Consider the following 20,055-nt stretch of genomic DNA (forward strand, 5'->3'; position numbering starts at 1 on the left):
TACAAAAACCAATGAGTATGAGCAGTGGAAAGAAACCATGAACTTGCGTGGCAGTCCCCAGGCTAGAGAAAATGAGGTATGAATCTCCAACTCCATGAACTGCTTTGCCTGGTCAAACCCCCATTATAGTCCAGTGACACAGGACAAAATCAGAGGTAAGTGTTGCACAGATAACAATTATATGTTACGAAATGTTAGAAACAGGTTATCAGTTGTCACATCAGTATGAGGCATTCTGACGACGCAGGTGCAACGCATTGGGGCAGTGATCCTGCCTTAAATGAAATATCCTCTTGTCAATGAAGTTTTTAGAATTGCCTAATTCCCCGTTTCTGCTCTTTGAACTCTTTAAACACACTGCACTTATCTGGGCAGTTACTTACAGTAGGTTAAGTGAAGCCTCAATATTGCCTTCCCTGGAAGCCTGTGTTTCAGACATTAGGAAGTGGATGGCGGCAAATGTTTTACTTTTAAACTCGGACAAAACAGAGATGCTAGTTCTAGGTCCCAAGACACAAAGATCTGCTGTTGGATCTGACAATTAATCTTGATGGTTGTTCAGTCGTCTCAAATAAAACTATGAAGGACCTCAGCATTACTCTGGACCCTGATCTTTCTTTTGACGAACATATCAAGAATATTTCAAGGGCATCTTTTTTCCATCTTCGTAACATTGCAAAAATCTGAAACTTTTTGTCCAAAAATGATGCAGAAAAGCTAATCCATGCTTTTGTCACTTCTAGGTTAGACTACTGCAATGCTCTACTCTCCTGCTACCCAGATAAAGCATTAAATTATCTTCAGTTTGTCACGAACATTACCGAAGGTGGCTCCCCTTCCTGTTCGGGTGGCACTCGGCGGTCGTCGTCGCCGGTCTACTAGCTGCCACCGATCCCTTTTTCCCTTTTCGTTTGGTTTTGTCTAATTGTTTTCACCTGTTCATTGTTTGGTTGTTAGGGTGGTGTTATTTAAGTTCGTTTAGCCCGCTTCTGTTTGTGCGGGCTTGTCTTCTGTTTTTGTAAGAGGTGTTCGTGTTTATGTTTTTTTTTCGCTGCCCGGATTATTTCCCAGTGTGTACTGTAGTGGAGTGTATTTTACGCCTATGTTTTGGCGTTACCAGTTGTACTTCTGGTTGGACATTAACCTTTCACTGCTACCAAACCCGGATCCGGGAGCACCCCCCACAGTAAAAAAGCTGACTAGCATAGCCTAGCATAGCGTCACAAGTAAATACAAGCATCTAAATATCATTAAATCACAAGTCCAAGACACCAGATGAAAGATACAGATCTTGTGAATCCAGCCATCATTTCTGATTTTTAAAATGTTTTACAGGGAAGACACAATATGTAAATCTATTAGCTAACCACGATAGCAAAAGACACAACTTTTTTTTCTCCACCATTTTTTTCCTGCATGGGCAGCTATCACAATTTCGACTAAATAAAGATATATATAGCCACTAACCAAGAAACAACTTCATAAGATGACAGTCTGATAACATATTTATGGTATAGCATATGTTTTTTTAGAAGAATGTGCATATTTCAGGTATAAATCACAGTTCTACATTGCAGCTGCAATCTGAAATAGCGTTGGAAGCAGCCGGAATAATTACAGAGACCGACGTCAATTACCAAAATACTCATCCTAAAACATTTCTGAAAAATACACAGCATACAGCAAATGAAAGACCAACATCTTGTGAATCCAGCCATCATTTCTGATTTTTTAAATGTTTTACAGGGAAGACACAATATGTAAATCTATTAGCTAACCACGTTAGCAAAAGACACCACTTTTTTTACTCCACCAGTTTTTTACTCCATCAGTAGCTATCACTAATTCGACTAAATAAAGATATATATAGCCACTAACCAAGAAACAACTTCATAAGATGACAGTCTGATAACATATTTATGGTATAGCATATGTTTTTTTAGAAAAATGTGCATTTTTCAGGTATAAATCACAGTTTACCATTGCAGCCACTATCACAAAACTCACCCAAAGCGACTAGAATAACTACAGAGAGCAACGTGTATTACCTAATTACTCATCTTAAAACATTTCTGAAAAATACACAGCGTACAGCAAATGAAAGCCCAACATCTTGTGAATCCAGACAATATTTCAGATTTTCTAAGTGTTTTACAGCGAAAACACAATATATCGTTATATTAGCATACCACATGAGCTAACATCACCCCAGCATTGATTCAAGGCAAAAAGTGCGATAACGTTATCACCACCAAAATATGTTAATTTTTTCACTAACCTTCTCAGAATTCTTCAGATGACAGTCCTGTAACATCATATTACACAATGCATATAGAGTTTGTTCGAAAATGTGCATATTTAGCATCACAAATCGTGGTTATGCTATGTAATCAGTCAAAACATGGCATGCATTCTGGCCGGCGCCATCTTAGAAGGGCACCTAAGTTTACGATTATTTATCGATTAGATTGACTAAAAAAATACAGGTTGGACAGCTAATGAAAGATGCATTGGTTATTAATGCAACCGCTGATTTAGATTTTAAAAATTAACGTTACTAGACATACAGTGTGCGTTACAGCCAGACTAGTGCCGCAAAAATGGCCGAAAAATGCGTTTACATTTTTCCACATAAATACGGAATAAAATCATAAATAGCTCTTACTTTTGGACGAGCTTCCATCAGAATCTTGGGCAAGGTGTCCTTTTGTCCAAAAGAATCGTTGCTTTGTTGTAAAACGTCAACTTCAACTTCGGAACTAGCAGCTAACATTAGCTACGTGGCACACACATGTCCAAATCCTCAAACGCAATACTACGAAAATTCCGAAAATAGCAATATACTCGCATAAACTGATATAAATCATATAATGATATAAACCCACTACAATCACTGTGATTATTATTTGACCCTGCTGGTCATCTATGAACGTTTGAACATCTTGAAGAACAATCTGGCCTTGTACTCTTAAAATCTCCACCTGGCACAGCCAGAAGAGGACTGGCCACCCCTCAGAGCCTGGTTCGTCTCTAGATTTCATCCTATGTTCTGGCCTTTCTAGGGAGTTTTTCCTAGCCACCGTGCTTCTACATCTGCATTGCTTGCTGTTTGAAGTTTTAGGCTGGGTTTCTGTATAGCACTTTGTGACATCTGCTGATGTAAAAAGGGCTTAATAAATAACCTTGATTGGTTGATTGAACAAGTTTCTCCCACAAGAAAAAATTTCACAGTGATTTATTCAGATTTTGGAATACTTCTGAATGCTTGCTTGGATTTAATTAACCTGCAACTTTAAATAATAAGCAAAAAAAAATAATATTTTCTTCTCAATCCTTTTCTAATGTTTTTACAAGTTGTGTAAATTTCAGTGTGTATCCTGTATGTTAGAGGCTGTATGTAAATTTGCTGTATTCCGCATCAGGACGTCAGAAGCCTGCCATACAGTATAATGGTAACGCATCCGTAGTCTTGCCTGTCTGGGCATGAGTAAACATTTGCAGGGAAACCTCTCTCCCCTCTGGCTATTCTTGTACTTTAGCGTGTCCTTCAAAGCCTACTTAAAGTACTTTAGATTGACAGTTGTGCATATCACAGGGCTCTTGGTGTAGGAGTGGGTGTCAGATTGGGGGATTCAAGATTTTCCCCGGTTTTCCAATCCAGTTCTAACAGCTGACTCACGTATTCCCTGGCCAATGTTGTTGTCCAGCACCCCCTCTCTAACAGCAATACTGTACTTCCCTAATGGCAATAGCCAGCTAAAACACACCAACCTAACTTGCTTTTATTTGTTTGATCACAGAGAGAAGTAAAGTTCTTCATACTTGATTTGAGGTTTTTAACCCTAACCAAATTTGATATGCATCCGACTTTGGTATACAACATTTGCATTTGTCATTTTGGTTTGTGTTGTAAGTAGGCATTGATCAATGCCAAATGTTCAATTCAAATCTTCTTACCATCACATCTTCTTACCATCACATCTAAGCCAAAATGACACAATTTTTGATGAACATGTGATGGAGGTAGGCTACACAACACACGCTCACCTTTCGTCATGTTCCATTCATGTCTGGTCTAGGTTATTGGCAAACAGTTAATTATCATAGGCTCCATTACACCATCGGCTGACCAAGAGTGATATAGCTTTTAATTGTTCACAGATAAAGTAATGACAAATCAAATCAAACTTTGTCACATGCGCCGAATACAACAAGTGTAGACTACCGTGAAATGCTTACTGACAAGCCCTTAACCAACAGTGCAGTTCAAGAAGAGACAGTGCAGTTCAAGAGTCAACAAGAGGCAACACATAAAACAGCAGTTATAGCACAGTTGTAACCTGTGTATTATGAAGTGAAATGGTTGATTACGCAAGGTAAGCAATTAGATCATTATAAGCGATGAGTCTATAGGCTACACATCAGTCATAATAACTGTATATCAGTGAGCCAAGAATGATGCTTCATGTGCGTAAAGCACCAAGGAGCAATTGCCAAATTGATGAGTGCAGAGATGTCATCAGTGTTCTAGCCAAAGCTTCAAAGATTCTTGTGGAATTGTTTTGTCTGTAATACATTTCCAACCTCCAGCTCTGGGAGGATCACTGCTGTCAAACAGCTTGTTGTGAAGGGGAAATTAAACAAAGACATTTATACAACGGCTGAGTCTAATCCTGGATGCTGATTGATTAAAACTGCATTCCAGCTGGTGTCTATCCCACAAATATCCACCGGCTAAATCTATGACGTTGAAATGCCTATTTACTCTTTCCCATCTGAATGCGCAATCCACTTTCTCATCAGCTCAGCCGGGCAATTTATATACTAGATATATACTATATACTATTTTTATTTTTTTTACAGATTCCCCACAATCATGAAACACCTTTGTTGACACGAATGACATAAGACTCAAGAAATGTCACAAAAGCTAAGAAACCTTTTTGCCTGTCAAGACCTGAACCCAGACAGCTGTCAATACATGGTTTGCTAAAATAATTTCATCAATGGTTAAGTCAAGTCTGATCGATATCGAGTTTAGTTTTCCTGGTATGCTAACCAGGTGTTAACAACAACACTAAGTTAGCTCGATAGCCTGTAGTCTAGCTATTAGCATGTGTTGCTTGAGTTTCATGTTTTGGGGAAGCAATTTTTTCACCTTAAAAATGCCCCTTTATAACAAAGGATTGCATGCCTCTAGCATCACATTTGCAGACTAATGTAAGCCTACTATTATTAATGTGATGAGTAGATTCGATAGTGATAATTTAGGCTATTAATAAGCGAGTAGTGGCATAGGTTTTTAGGCTATATCAGAGATGTGGCCTTTGCTAGACATTTATTGCAAGTCTACTACACTTTATATGACTGTAATAGAATTATAGTATAATTTTAATACGATGGTAGGATAGGCCTACTCTACTGACACTGGCAACATATCAATAAAAAAATTATAGAGTCTTGAAAGCAACCATGTAATCTAGTCCAAAAAGGGGTCCTGGCTAAAAGGGATCCAGTTTTTGTCAAATTATTATAAAACGTTAGGGTTATCTAAAATACAAAAATCTAACTTTTTCATAACCTTAACCTAACTATCCTAACCTTAGGATATTATGTTAATTTGACAAAAGCTGCGTCCCTTCTAGCCATGACCATGAAAAGGTGAGAAGCAAATTGTAACGGAGACGCTGAGAGTCGAGAATCAGGTGCAGATGAAACATATAATAATACAACAAACATGAAACGAGACAACATAACAGTAGCATCAACGCATAAACACAGGAACAATACTGACTGAGGAAAGAACCAAAGGGAGTGACAGACATAGGGGAGGTAATCAGGCCCAGGTGAGTATCATGATGACGTGCAGGGGAGCGTAACGATTTATGCCAGGCGAGCGTAATGATGAATCCCAGGACCGGTGGATAGTATACCGGTGATGTCGAACACCGGAGGGGAGGAGCGGGAGTAGAATTGACACAAATTGAACAATATTATGTCCATATACAGTGCATTCTGGAGAGAATTCAGACCCCTGGACGTTTCCACATTTTGTTACGTCACAGACTTATTCTAAAATTGATTAAATTATGTTTTTTCATTATCAATATACACATAATACCCCATAATGACAAAGCGAAAATCGTTTTAATTTTTTTTATTTTAACACATTTATAAAAAAAAATACATAAATACCCTATTTACATAAGTATTCAGACCCTTTATGAGACTGAAAATTGAGCTCTGGTGCATCCTGTTTCCATTGATCATCCTTGAGATGTGTCTACACCTTGATTGGAGTCCACCTATGCTAAATTCAATTGATTGGACATGATATAGAAAGACACACACCTGTCTATATAAGGTCCCACAGTTGACAATGCATGTCAAAGCAAAAACCAAGCCATGAGGTCGAAGGAATTGTCCGTAGAACTCCGGACACAGGATTGTGTCAAGGCACAGATCTGGAGAAGGGTACCAAAAAATGTCTGCAGCATTGAAGGTCCCCAAGAACACAGTAGCCTCCATCATTCATAAATGGAAGAAGTTTGGAAACCTCAAGACTCTTCATAGAGCTGGCCGCCCGGCCAAAATGAGCAATCGGGGGAGAAGGTCCTTGGTCAGGGAGATGATCAAGGACCCGATGGTCAATCTGACAGAGCTCCAGAGTTCCTCTGTGGAGATGGGAGAACCTTCCAGAAGGACAACCATCTCTGCAGCACTCCACCAATCAGGTTTTTATGGTCGCATTAGAAGGGGTGGGAGATGAGGAAATGTTGGACGGGCAAGGAAGCATGGCTGAGTCAAATAGGATTCCTGTATTAATGAAGTGGTGATTAAAGGGCTCAGCCATGTTCTTCTTGTCAGTAACAACCACATCAACATTAAGGGACATGGGCAGCTGTGAGGAGGAGGGTTTATTCTCAAGGTCTTTAACCGTTTTCCAGAACTTCTTGGGGTTAGACTCATAGAGAGAGAACTGCTCCTTAAAGTAACCAACTTTGGCCTTCCGGATAGCCTGAGTGCACGTATTTTCTAATTTGCCTGAACGATAGCCAGTCAGCCTGAGTATGTGTGTGTTGAGCCTTTCACCAAATGCAATTCTTGAGGTAGAGTAACTCTGCAAGATCACGGTCGAACCAGGGGTTGAACCTGTTTAAATTCTAATTTTCTTTCATCACTAATGTCATTACAGAAAATACCAGACTGATACCTAGCAAGATTATTTGTGAGGATAACATCAAGGAGAGTAGCCTTTTCTGTGTGTTTGGAGTCATACCTTGTGGGATTGGTAATAATCTGAGAAAGATTTAGGGAGTCCCATTGCTTTAGGTCAGGTGGTTTAAGCATGTCCCATGTCCCACTTGGTAAAGACTGCCACTCCCCCACCTTTGGAGGATCTGTCTTGCCGAAAAAGGTTATAACCAGAAAGGTTAAGATCACTTCCTTAACCACGTCTCAGTAATGACCAACACATCTGGATCCACACTTTCAATTGATCCATTTTAGGTAATAAGCTTCTAGTGTTAACGTGCAGAAAACCCAGGCTTTTACAAGAGCAGACATCAGTGAAGCAGATATCAGAGCACAAGTCAAAATTGGGGCTAGCAACAGTAGATGGGCCAGGGTGTACATGCACATTTCCAGATATCATCAACAGTAATACAATCAAGGCACAGGACAGGACAAGGAGAGCTCTGCAGTGCTGATTTATGACATCTGAATGTGCATCAGATGGCAACAAGATCATATTGTACAGCAATTTTGTCAGGTAACATGAATACTAAGCCGGTGAAAGGTGGTTAGAATAGGATGGAAGGCCAAAAGTCTGTGTAACTAATAGAGAGTCAGAGTCCCGAGTGTGGGAGCCCAACTTATAGCCCAACTAGTTTCTTTCTTTTACAATTAAAAAATATTTAGGATAGACAATGTAATTGTTGCGGTAGTCTTAGACAAACCATCTTCATTATCACAGTGGCACCTCCAACAGCTAATCAGACCTTCTGGGATTAAAGTATCTGGCATTGAACTTGGTAGTAGTAGTTGTACATTTTAAATTTCCAGACATTTCACCACCTAGATTACAAGGTAGATGTCGACCGATTAATCGGAATGGCCGATTAATTAAGGCCGATATCAAGTTTTTATAACAATCGGTAATCGGCATTTTTGGACACCGATTATGGCCGATTACACTGCACTCCACGAGGAGACTGCTTGGCAGGCTGACTACCTGTTACGCGAGTGCAGCAAGGAGCCAAGGTACGTTGCTAGCTAGCATTAAACTTATCTTATAAAAAACAATCAATCTTAACATAATCACTAGTTAACTACACATGATTGATGATATTACTAGTTTATCTAGCTTGTCCTGCGTTGCATATAATCGATGCGGTGCCTGTTAATTTATCATCGAATCACAGCCTACTTCGACAAACGGGTGATGATTTAACAAGCGCATTCGCGAAAAAAGCACTGTCGTTGCACCAATGTGTACCTAACCATAAACATCAATGCCTTTCTGAAAATCAATACACAAGTATACATTTTTAAATCTGCATATTTAGTTAATATTGCCTGCTAACATGAATTTATTTTAACTAGGGAAATTGTGTAACTTCTCTTGCGTTCTGTGCAAGCAGAGTCAGGGTACATATATGCAGCAGTTTGGGCTGCCTGGCTCGTTGCGAACTGTGTGAAGACCATATCTTCCTAACAAAGACTGTAATTAATTCGCCAGAATTGTACATAATTATGACATAACATTTAAGGTTGTGCAATGTAACAGCACTATTTAGACTTAGGGATGCCACCCGTTAGATAAAATTCGGAACGGTTCCGTATTTCACTGAAAGAATCAACGTTTTGTTTTCGAAATGATAGTTTACGGATTCGACCATATTAATGACCAAAGGCTCGTATTTCTGTGTGTTATTATGTTATAATTAAGTCTATGATTTGATATTTGATAGAGCAGTCTGACTGAGCGGTGGTAGGCAACAGCAGGCTCGTAAGCATTCATTCAAACAGCACCTCTTCGCTGTGCTTTAAGCATTGCGCTGTTTATGACTTCAAGCCTATCAACTCCCGAGATTAGGCTGGCAATACTATAGTGCCTATAAGAACATCCAATAGTCAAAGGTATATGAAATACAAATGTATAGAGAGAAATAGTCCTATAATTCCTATAATAACTATAACATAAAACTTCTTACCTGGGAATATTGAAGACTCCTGTTAAAAGGAATCACCAGCTTTCATATGTTCTCATGTTCTGAGCAAGGAACTTAAACGTTAGCTTTTTTACATGGCAAATATTGCACTTTTACTTTCTTCTCCAACACTTTGTTTTTGCATTATTTAAACCAAATTGAACATGTTTCATTATTTATTTGAGACTAAATTGATTTTATTTATGTATTACATTAAGTTAAAATAAAAGTGTTCATTCAGTATTGTTGTAATTGTCATTATTAAAAATTATGATATAAAAATCGGCATCGGCTTTTTTTGGTTCTCCAATAATCGGCGTTGAAAAATCATAATCGGTCGACCTCTATTACAAGGGTTGGATTTGCACTAAACAATTTCATATTAGAACAAGGCATTGACAAAATATAGCATAATAATTAGCCTCATACATTGTCTACTGGTATCGTTTTTAAATTGAGACCATATAACTGAACAATGTAAACAATGTGTGAGTTTAGCTATTCTCTACTTCAGATGCACAATGTCAAGGGGTGCATTGCACATGCCCATAAGGCTAATGCCATCATACTGTAGGCCAGTGGTTCCCAACTCCGGTCCCCAAGTACCCTCAACAGTGCAGTTTTAGTGTAGCCCAGGACAAACACACCTGATTCAACTTGTCAACTAATCATCAGGCCTTCAATGAGTTGAATCAGGTATGTTTGTTATTCACTAGTTCAGCTTGAATAATAGTTAAGTTAACAATTAAGACAAGTTTAAAAACACTTAACTTCAACGAATCAACACTATTTAATATGATTTCAAGGTGTACAAGAAAGCTAACTCACATGTAAAGGTTAGACATTTTAGTTACAAGAAGGCTATTACTAGTAAAGCATAATTTCAGGTGAACAAAAAAAAGTAAATAACAACTAATGGGACTGTTTAATCTAATTTCTATCATCATGTTAAATGTGCAACCAGAGGAAAACATTTCTAGGCCACCATTACTCCACACACAGAGACACATACAAAGCTCGTCCACCATTTGGCAAATCTGACCATAATTCTGTCCTCCTCATTCCTGTTTACAAGCAAAAATGAAAGCAGGAAGCAGCAGTGATTTGGTCTATAAAAAAGTGGTCAGATGAAGCAGATGCTAAACTACAGGACTGTTTTGCTAGCATAGACTGGAATATGTTCCGGGATTCTTCCAATGGCATTGAGGAGTACACCACATCAGTCACTGGCTTTATCAATAAGTGCATCGAGGACGTCGTCCCCAAAGTGACTGTACGTTCATACCCTAACCAGAAGCCATGGATTACAGGCAACATTCGCACTGAGCTAAAAGGCAGAGCTGCCGCTTTCAAGAAGCGGTTTTCTAACCCGGAAGCTTATAAGAAATCCCGCTATGCCCAACGACGAACCATCAAACAGGCAAAGCGTCAATACATGACTAAGATCGAATCGAATATACATGCAATACATCATCCAAATTGCATGATAGCCCATGACTACTGTAAGTGGCTAAAGGAACATTATATATCTTTTTTTCCTAAAACAACAAATTAGGCCAACCATATTATAAATTAGGCCATTATCACTGTCAATCGTGAATAGTAATAATTCTTCACGTTTTACAGGTGAAACATCTATGCTGAATGCATGCTAACCATTTGATCCCAATCAGTTTCATGAGAATATCTGTTCGGTTTTCTTGAAAGATGTAAGGGTGGCTAACCAGCTGAACTAATCGAATTTTAGAGCAGATGGAGTGAGACACAGCCACCGCACGAGAAAAAAAATCAACATTTCAGCACAATCATCCTAAATTGTCATAAGAAATGACATGGTGTTTTTGGTATAACAGTAGCCTGACATTATCATGCTATTCTTTTCGGTTTGTTATGTAGAATATGAAAGTGATTTTGTGAGACATAGCACCAGTGGCAATTTTAACATGTAAATCTTGGTGAGGCAAAAAAAACATTTTTTTTAGATGCATGACAGCAAAGCCACTACACAACACAACACTAAACAATACATTAATTGCACTATAACGGTGACAAACGGTGCTCACAAACTGGTATGGCCTACATAAAGCTGACCCAACAGCAGAGTCCCAACAGCAGTCCCAACACCTTACCACTGCTGCACCTGGCTATCAGCGGAGCCTTGTCTGGCAGCAAAACAGTTCATTCAGCCTCATTTACTGCCTTTTAAAAAACATAGCTGATATGGCTGACTTACTTAATCATGTGTTTTCTACTGACAATTGAGATGTACAAACTATGGCATAAAGGGAAGACAAGCAGGTAAGAGGCAACCCGTAATTTCGATTAAGACTATGAGCGAGCAAGGACGGACGTAGTCAATATAACTATTTGTTCAGCACTTTTGAAATGTACAGTGACAGAATTCAGAACATGGGCCGTTCTTACATTATTCTCCCTGTACACCAAGTCAGAACATTGGATGAATAAAGGGGACATATAAGCAGACAATGAAAGCTCTTACAATATTCAATGATGACTGTCAAGTGTCAGTGTGCAGCGGGTAGGACGGAGTCAGGAGCAGGACACAGAACTGAGTAAAACGTACTTTACTCTGAAAAATCACAAACTAATTCCATACAGGGAAAAATATTCCAGCTCGACACAACAGTGACCACTTAACAAAGAACAAACACGCACAAAACCATGTGGGAACCAGAGGGTTAAATAGGTAATACATTAAAACGTAATGGAAAACAGGTGTGTATAATCAAGACAAATAAAATGCAAAAAGAAACGTAGATCGGTGGCGGCTAGAAAGCCGGTGACGTCGACCGCAGAACGCCGCCCGAACAAGGAGAGGCACTAACTTCGGCGGAAGTCGTGACAATGACATTTCTCTAAATCAGGCTACAGGCTACATGTGCACCACCAAGTCAAAAAAGTATGCAAAATTATGAGTGGAAAAGGGACTAAATTATCAGGGTGAGGCACATGGGCTACTAACAGCTTACTACACAACATACACTTAGAATTACTTTCTTAGCTACAGTATACATATCTCCCTGGCATATTACATAATTTATGCAGCAGCATACAATACCTTTTTGGACTTGTTGTGCTGTGCTCACTTGAACAGGAGGGTGGCGAGGCGGTCCTTTGTGGGCAAACTTTGTCATCAAAGGCTGGCATTTTCTGGATTTATGGAGCTTTCAAGACAACTGAGAACTCAGAAAAGCAAGGTTAAATCATGACGTTAGTGATCTTCAGGTCGGAGCTCTAGAAAGAGGTCAGAGTTCCCGACTTGGAATACCGATTTGGATGACCATTCAAAAGGTATTTTCCAAGTTGGAGCAAATTTTTTCCAGTTCCCAGTTCTCTTTAATTCACTGAAGTCTGAGATTTTCATATGTTTTGAGCACGGCAAATGTTATGCTGAATTGACAGCATCGCCAATGTTGAATGTTTATCATTTTAAGCTTGGAAAAGAGACACTTGAACCCAGACTTGGACCACACATCCACTCCACTGAATAGCAGGCTAGTGATTACTTTGCAATGCTTGCAGTTAGCCACCGATTCCTTCCAAACCACTAATTGTTGAATTTGCAATTCCCAACTTGTTGTGTAATGTTTATGTCCAATGGACGATGAGCACCGATAAGTTTTATCTATGATTTCTCTTCAATTGACAAGGGTTGAAAAGGATTAGTAGATTGTCGACTTGATTCATGATGATGACTGCTATGTAGCTTGCTAGCTAAGATTTTGAAAGTTGATGTTGACATGATCAGTCCAATCAAAGCTACTGTAGATATAACGTGATTTGACGTCATTTTATCTGTGGCCAATGACCTTGAGCCTTCTTAGATGGGCACTTCTAATGTAACTTTATGGCAGCACCGAAGGGGCTTGAATTGTCGAGCTCCCCCCATAGATTTTGCAGTGACGTAGAGTCCCCATGAGTGACAGAACACTGAGCCAATCACCGCGCAACTAGAGAACATTACCAACCAGAGAACATTACCAACCCCTACGCTCTGTATTTTCCGCTGGCTGCCCCACCACCACAGACAGCACTGTGCTAGGCTGAAACACATGCATTTTGGAGCTGCCTTACTCAAGAACGCAAAGAGACCAAATCAAATCAGAGACCAAATCAAATCAAATTGTATTGGTCACATACACATGGTTAGTAATATCTAACATGTAATCTAACAATTCCACAACAACTACCTAATACACACACATCTAAGTAAAGGAATGGAAAAATAATATATACATATTATTATATGAATGAGCAATGACAGAGCGGCATAGGCAAGATGCAATAGATGGTATAAAATGCAGTACATACACATGAGATGAGTAATGCAAGATATGTAAACATTATTAAAGTGGCATTATTGAAGTGGCCAATGATTTCAAGTCTGTATGTAGCCAGCAGCCTCTCTGTGTTAGTGATGGCTGTTTAACAGCCTGATGGCCTTGAGATGGAAGCTGTTTTTTGCTCTCGGTCCCAGCTTTGATGCACCTGTACTGACCTCGCCTTCTGGATGGCAGCGGGGTGAATAGGCAGTGGCTCGGGTGGTTGTTGTCCTTGATGATCTTTTTGGCCTTCCTGTGACATCGGGTGCTGTAGGTGTCCTGGAGGGCAGGTAGTTTGCCCCTGGTGATACGTTGTGCAGACCGCACCACCCTCTGGAGAGCCTTGCGGTTGTGGGCGGTGCAGTTGCCGTACCAGGTGGTAATGCAGTCCGACAGGATGCTCTTGATTGTGCGTCTGTAAAGGTTTGTGAGGGTTTTAGACAAGCCAAATGTCTTCAGCCTCCTGAAGTTGAAGAGGCGCTGTTGCACCTTCTTCACCACACTGTCTGTGTGGGTGGACCATTTCAGTTTGTCCGTGATGTGAACGCAGAGGAACTTGAAGCTTTCCACCTTCTCCACTGCTTTCTGCTGTCCCGTCGATGTGGATAGGGGGGTGCTCCCTCTGCTGTTTCCTGAAGTCCACGTTCATCTCCTTTGTTTTGTTGACGTTTAGTGAGAGGTTGTTTTGCTGACACCACACTGAGTGCCCTCATCTACTCACTGTAAACTGTCTCGTCATTGTTGGTAATCAAGCCTACTACTGTTGTGTCGTCTGCAACCTTGAGGCTTGAGTTGGAGGCGTGCATGGTCACGCAATCATGGGTGAACAGGGAGTACAGGAGGGGGCTGAGCACGCACCCTTGTGGGGTCCCAGTGTTGAGGATCAGCGAAGGGGAGATGTTGTTTCCTACCTGTCAGGAAGTCCAGGACCCAACTGCACAGGGCAGTTTGAGACCCAGGGCCTCTAGCTTAATGATGAGCTAGGAGAATACTACCACGTTTGTATGCGGCTTTATTAACTCAAAGATTATATATTTCTTTACATTGTTTGCAAACTGATATGTATTAATGCCAAAATAACGTTTAAAAAAAGATATATATATATTTTAAGCTAAACAGGTTGCCACTGCATAGCACCATTCTGAGAAGTGGCGGAGCGTCGTTCTTACACCACTGATTATGAGGGTTGGATGACTTCAGGAGTTTTATCAATGCTCTATGAAGTAAGTGTCGGATTCAGTTGACTACAATTTGTTTTACACCATTGCAGCAGCGCAAAAGATTTGGGGCTGACCAAAAAGCATTTCGGGCTAAAGCTCCGAAAGCCAGGTCCTGGTGATGTCAATGATAGCAACCCTAGATTTGTGTCGGGACTACACTACATGGCCAAGAGTATGTAGACAGGTGCTCGTCTAACATCTCATTTCAAAATCATGGGTATTAACATGGAGTTGGTCACCACTTTGTGGCTTTAACAGCCTCCACTCTTCTGGGAAGGCTTTCCATTAGATGTTGGGCTGCGGGGACTTTCTTCCATTCAGCCACAAGTATTAGTGAGGTCGAGAACTGATGTTGGGTGATTAGGCCTGGCTCGCAGTTCCAATTAATCCCAAAAATGTTCAATGGGGTTGAGGTCAGGGCTCTGTGCAGGCCAATCAAGTTCTTCCACACTGATCTTGACAAATCATTTCTGTATGGACCTCACTTTGTGCACGGGGTCATTGTCATGTGGTAACAGTAAAGGGCCTTCCCCAAACTGTTGCCACAAAGTTGGAAGCACAGAATCATCTAGAATGTCATTGTATGCTGTAGCATTCATATTTCCCTTCACTGGAACTCAGAGGTTTTGCCCGAACCATGAAAAACAGCCCCAGACCATTATTCCTCCTTAACCACCACACTTTACAGTTGACACTATGCATTTGGGCAGGTTAGTGCCCTCCTGGCATCCGCTAAACCCAGATTCATCCATCGGACTGCCAGATGGTGAAGCGTGATTCATCGCTACAGAAAACACATTTCCGCTGCACCAGAGTCCAATGGCGGCGAGCTTTTCACCACTCCAGCCGACGCTTGGCATTGCACATGGTGATCTTAGGCTTGTGTGCGGCTGCTAGGCCATGGAAACCCATTTCATGAAGCTCCCGACAAACAGTTCTTGTGCTGATGTTGCTTCCAGTGGCAGTTTTGAACTCGGTAGTGAGTGTTGCAACTAAGGACAGACAATTTTTACGCACTACAGTCCCGTTCTTTGAGCTTGTGTGGCCTACCACTTCAAGGCTGAGCCATTATTGCTCCTAGACGTTTCCACTTCACAATAACAGCACTTACAGTTCAACGGGGCAGTTCTAGCAGAGCATAAATTTGATGAACTCACTTGTTGGAAAGTTGGCATCCTACGACAGTGCCATGTTGAAAGTCACTGAGCTCTACAGTATGGACCATTCTACTGCCAATGTTTATCTATGGAGATTGTATGGCTGTGTGCTCAATTTTATACACCTGTCAGCAACGGGTGTGACTGAAATAGCCAAATCCACTAATTTGAAGGGTCCACATACTTTTGGCGATGTAGTGTATATCTCATGGAATGATGTATAGTATTAATACATGTGTGAAATAGTATTAATACATTTATCAAAGTAACGTTTTTAATGAAAATATGTCAGTCATTGTTTGAATATGTTGGTAATATGTTGTATAAAAGTGATAATGCCCTCAAAGCCAGCGTTTGGAGGATTTATTGGCACGGTTTGCCGGCCTGAGACGAAAAACACCCATGCCAATATATCCTCCAAACTCCGGCTTCTCTTGGCGGTATCACTAAAATAAGAGTTCTGCATAATATGCATATTGTGATCATTGCAAATCTCTTTCACAAAACAAAGAATTGTATTCAATTAAAAAACTATATTTTCAGATGCCATATTTATTTAGGATGCAGTTAATCAGAGTACATATTTGTTATGTGTGTTTCAATAAAGTAGCTGATGTTCCATTTGTGGCCTGACAATGAGTGAGGCATCACAAACCAGATATGACAGCCTCACAAGGAGAAGCCCCATGTTTGCATACTTTCTCTTCCTTGCATTAACAAAAGCCAATCCAAATCTTCCCCCAAATCTACAGCACCTGCCCTGTCCTCCCCCTCCTTCTCCTCCCACATCATTGATAACAATCCCTTGTTTCCTGAATAGGACCTGCTCAGACAGATTCTGGAATGCTGTAGTGCTCAATCATGCATGCAGTGCCAGGGCCCTTCGGATACCCTACACTATTTCTGGGAAATGACAAACAATCTATCATCACACCCATTCTAATGTGTGATGCCTGGGACCTGGGCTATATAAGGGGAGGTGCAGAGGGCTTAGGGCAGTCAGACTTTCTCCTCTGCAGTAGAAGGTTACATTCATGGGAAGATCAGTGTTAACCGTGTTACAGACAGTTGCTGCTTTGGCAATTTGTAAAGCAGCCCCTACTACAAGTCAAGATGTCACTCTGTCTTCAGATGACCTGCAGGCCAGAGCTAAGGTAAAGTATTGCTAATTACTGTAGTTCTATATGTGTGTGTATTATTTAATATTTACGTATAGTGTACATATTTATCATTAAATGTTACGTTGTTTCTTTGACAACACAATGGAATGTACCAATTGAAACAAACAGTACAGAGATAAACTACCCACGGTTTGGTTGATGCACAATTGTTAAACTGTACTCGACCACGGGCCACTAACTGTCCATTTTTACAAGATTGACAGTTAGCTCTCTGTACAGGCCTATCTATCCCAGTTTTACTCGGTTGCTGGCTCCACCAACTCCATCATGTCCAGGCGAGTGATGATGGACACCCCAGTGGACTCATTTGAGAGAGACCTGAGGAGCATGCAGGACTTCTTTGGGCTGGAGGTGACAGGCAGGCTGGACTCGAACACCCTGGAGGTGATGGCCATGCCCCGATGTGGGGTCACAGACGTGTCCCGCTACGGACACTTCCAGGGCAAGCCCCACTGGAAGCAGAGCATCGTCACTTACAGGTAGCCTAGATACTGGACAGAGACTCCAGACATTACCAATTGAGTACAAACTACTTGAATCAACTTTGTTATTTATTTATTTGTAATCGATGTGTTCGTGATGTTGAATCAACATGGAAATCTAAATGGATTTTTTAAAAGTCAGCAATGTAAAGACATTTCTTTCTTTTTTTTTTCTTCACCTAACCTTTAACCTAAATCCTACATGGTTCAAATGTTGTTGATTTCAAATCAAATCAAATTGTATTTGTCACATGCGCCAGATGTAGACCTTACAGTGAAATGCTTACTTACAAGCCCTTAACCAACAATGAATTTAAGAAAAATAGATATGTAAAAAAAAAAAAAAATAAATAAGAATTTATAGGGCAGCACTAAAATAACAGTAGCGAGGCTATATACAGGGAGAACCGGTCCAGAGTCAATGTGCGGGGGCACAGGTTAGTTGAGGTAATTGAGGTGATATGTACATGTATGTAGAGTTAAAGTGAATATGCATAGATAATAAACAGAGAGTAGCAGCAGTGTAAAAGAGGGGGTGGGGGTGGGGGGGTACAACGCAAATAGTCTGGGTAGCCATTTGATTTGCTGTTCAAGAGGCTTATGGTTTGGAGGTAGAAGCTGTTAAGAAACCTTTTGGACCTAGACTTGGTGCTTCGGTACCACTTGCCGTGCGGCAGCAGAGAGAACAGTCTATGACTTGGATGATTGTCTCCGACAATTTTATGGGCTTTCCTCTGACACCGCCTGGTATAGATGTCCTGGATGCATTGGGCCGTACACACTACCCTCTGTAGAGCCTTGAGGTCGGAGGCCGAGCAGGTACCATACCAGGCACTGATTCAACCGGTCAGGATGCTGAAAACCTGGAAACCTTTTTGAGGATCTGAGGACGCATGCCAAATCTTTTCAATCTCCTGAGTGGGAATAGGTTTTGTCGTGCCCTCTTCACGACTGTCTTGGTGTGCTTGGACCATGATAGTTTGTTGGTGATGTGGACACCAACGAACTTGAAGTTCTCAACCTGCTCCACTACAGCCCCGTCGATGTAAATGGGGGCGTGCTCGGTCCTCCTATTTCTGTAGTCCACAATCATCTCCTTTGTCTTGATCATGTTGAGGGAGAGGTTGTATCCTGGCACCACACGGCCAGATCTCTGACCTCCTCACTATAGGCTCATCTTTGTCGGTGATCAGTACTACCACTGTTGTGTCGTCTGCAAACTTGATGGTGCTGGAGTCATGCTTGGCCATGCAGTCATGGGTGAACAGGGAGTACAGGAGGGGACTGAGCACGCACCCCTGAGGGGCCCCGTGTTGAGGATCAGCGTTGCAGATGTGTTGTTACCTACCCTTACCACCTGTGGGCGTGTCCAGTTGCAGAGGGAGGTGTTAAGTCCCAGGGTCCTTAGCTTAGTGATGAGCTTTGTGGGCACTATGGTGTTGAACGCTGAGCTGTAGTCAATGAATAGCATTCTAATGTAGGTGTTCCATTTGTCCAGATGGGAAAGGGTAGTGTGGAATGCAATAGAGATTGCATCATCTGTGGATCTCTTGGTGCGGTATGCAAATTGGAGTGGGTCTAGGGTTTCTGGGATAATGATGTTGTTGTGAGCCATGACCAGCCTTTGAAAGCACTTTATGGTTACAGACACGAGTGCTACGGGTCGGTAGTCATTTAGGCAGGTTACCTTAGTGTTCTTGGGCACAGGGACTATAGTGGTCTGCTTGAAACTTGTTGGTATTACAGACTCAGTCAGGGACAGGTTAAAAATGTCAGTGAAGACACTTTCCAGTTTGTCAGCGCAAGCTCGCAGTCCTGGTTATCCGAAAGGAAACGCTTTGAAGTTTGTGGAAATGTTAAAGGAATATAGGAGAATATAACACAATGAATTTGGTAAAAGATAATAGAAAAAAAAGAAGTTATTTTGTATTTTTTTTGTTCCATCATCTTTGAAATGCGAGAGAAAGGCCATAATGTATTATTCCAGCCCAGCTGCAATTTAGATTTTGGCCACTAGATGGCAGCAGTGTATGTGCAAAGCTTTAGACTGATCCAATGAACCATTGTATTTCTGTTCAAAATGTTGTATCAAGACTGCCCAAATATGCCTAATTTGTTCATTAATAACTTTATGTTCAAAACTGTGCACTCTCCTCAAACAATAGCATGGTATTATTTCACTGTAATAGCTACTGTAAATTGGACAGTGCAGTTAGCTTAAATTCTTGTTAATCTTTCTGCCAATATCAGATATGTCTATGTACTGGGAATTTTTCTTGTTACGTACAACCTCATGCTAATCGCATTAGCCTACTTTAGCTCAACCATCCCGTGGAAGGGACACCGATCCCGAAGAAGTTTAAGGTCTTACTCATATCGTCTGCGGCGAGTGTGATCACACAGTCATCCGGAACAGCTAATGCTCTCATGCATGTTTCAGTGTTACTTGCCTTGAAGTAA

General features: G+C 40.9%; 1 protein-coding gene across 1 annotated transcript in view; it reads left to right on the top strand.

Annotated features, from left to right (window-relative positions):
- LOC139565264 (uncharacterized) overlaps nucleotides 1–20,055 on the top strand; it is a 37,919-nt gene that overhangs the window by 10,044 nt on the left and 7,820 nt on the right. Inside the window, exons 11-13 of the mRNA XM_071385489.1 lie at nucleotides 2,991–3,022; nucleotides 16,955–17,086; nucleotides 17,333–17,592. Of these exons, the coding sequence (XP_071241590.1) occupies nucleotides 2,991–3,022; nucleotides 16,955–17,086; nucleotides 17,333–17,592 (424 nt within the window). The remainder of the gene's footprint in view (nucleotides 1–2,990; nucleotides 3,023–16,954; nucleotides 17,087–17,332; nucleotides 17,593–20,055) is intronic.

This window comes from Salvelinus alpinus, chromosome 1 (assembly GCF_045679555.1).
Source record: "Salvelinus alpinus chromosome 1, SLU_Salpinus.1, whole genome shotgun sequence".
NCBI lineage: Eukaryota > Metazoa > Chordata > Actinopteri > Salmoniformes > Salmonidae > Salvelinus > Salvelinus alpinus.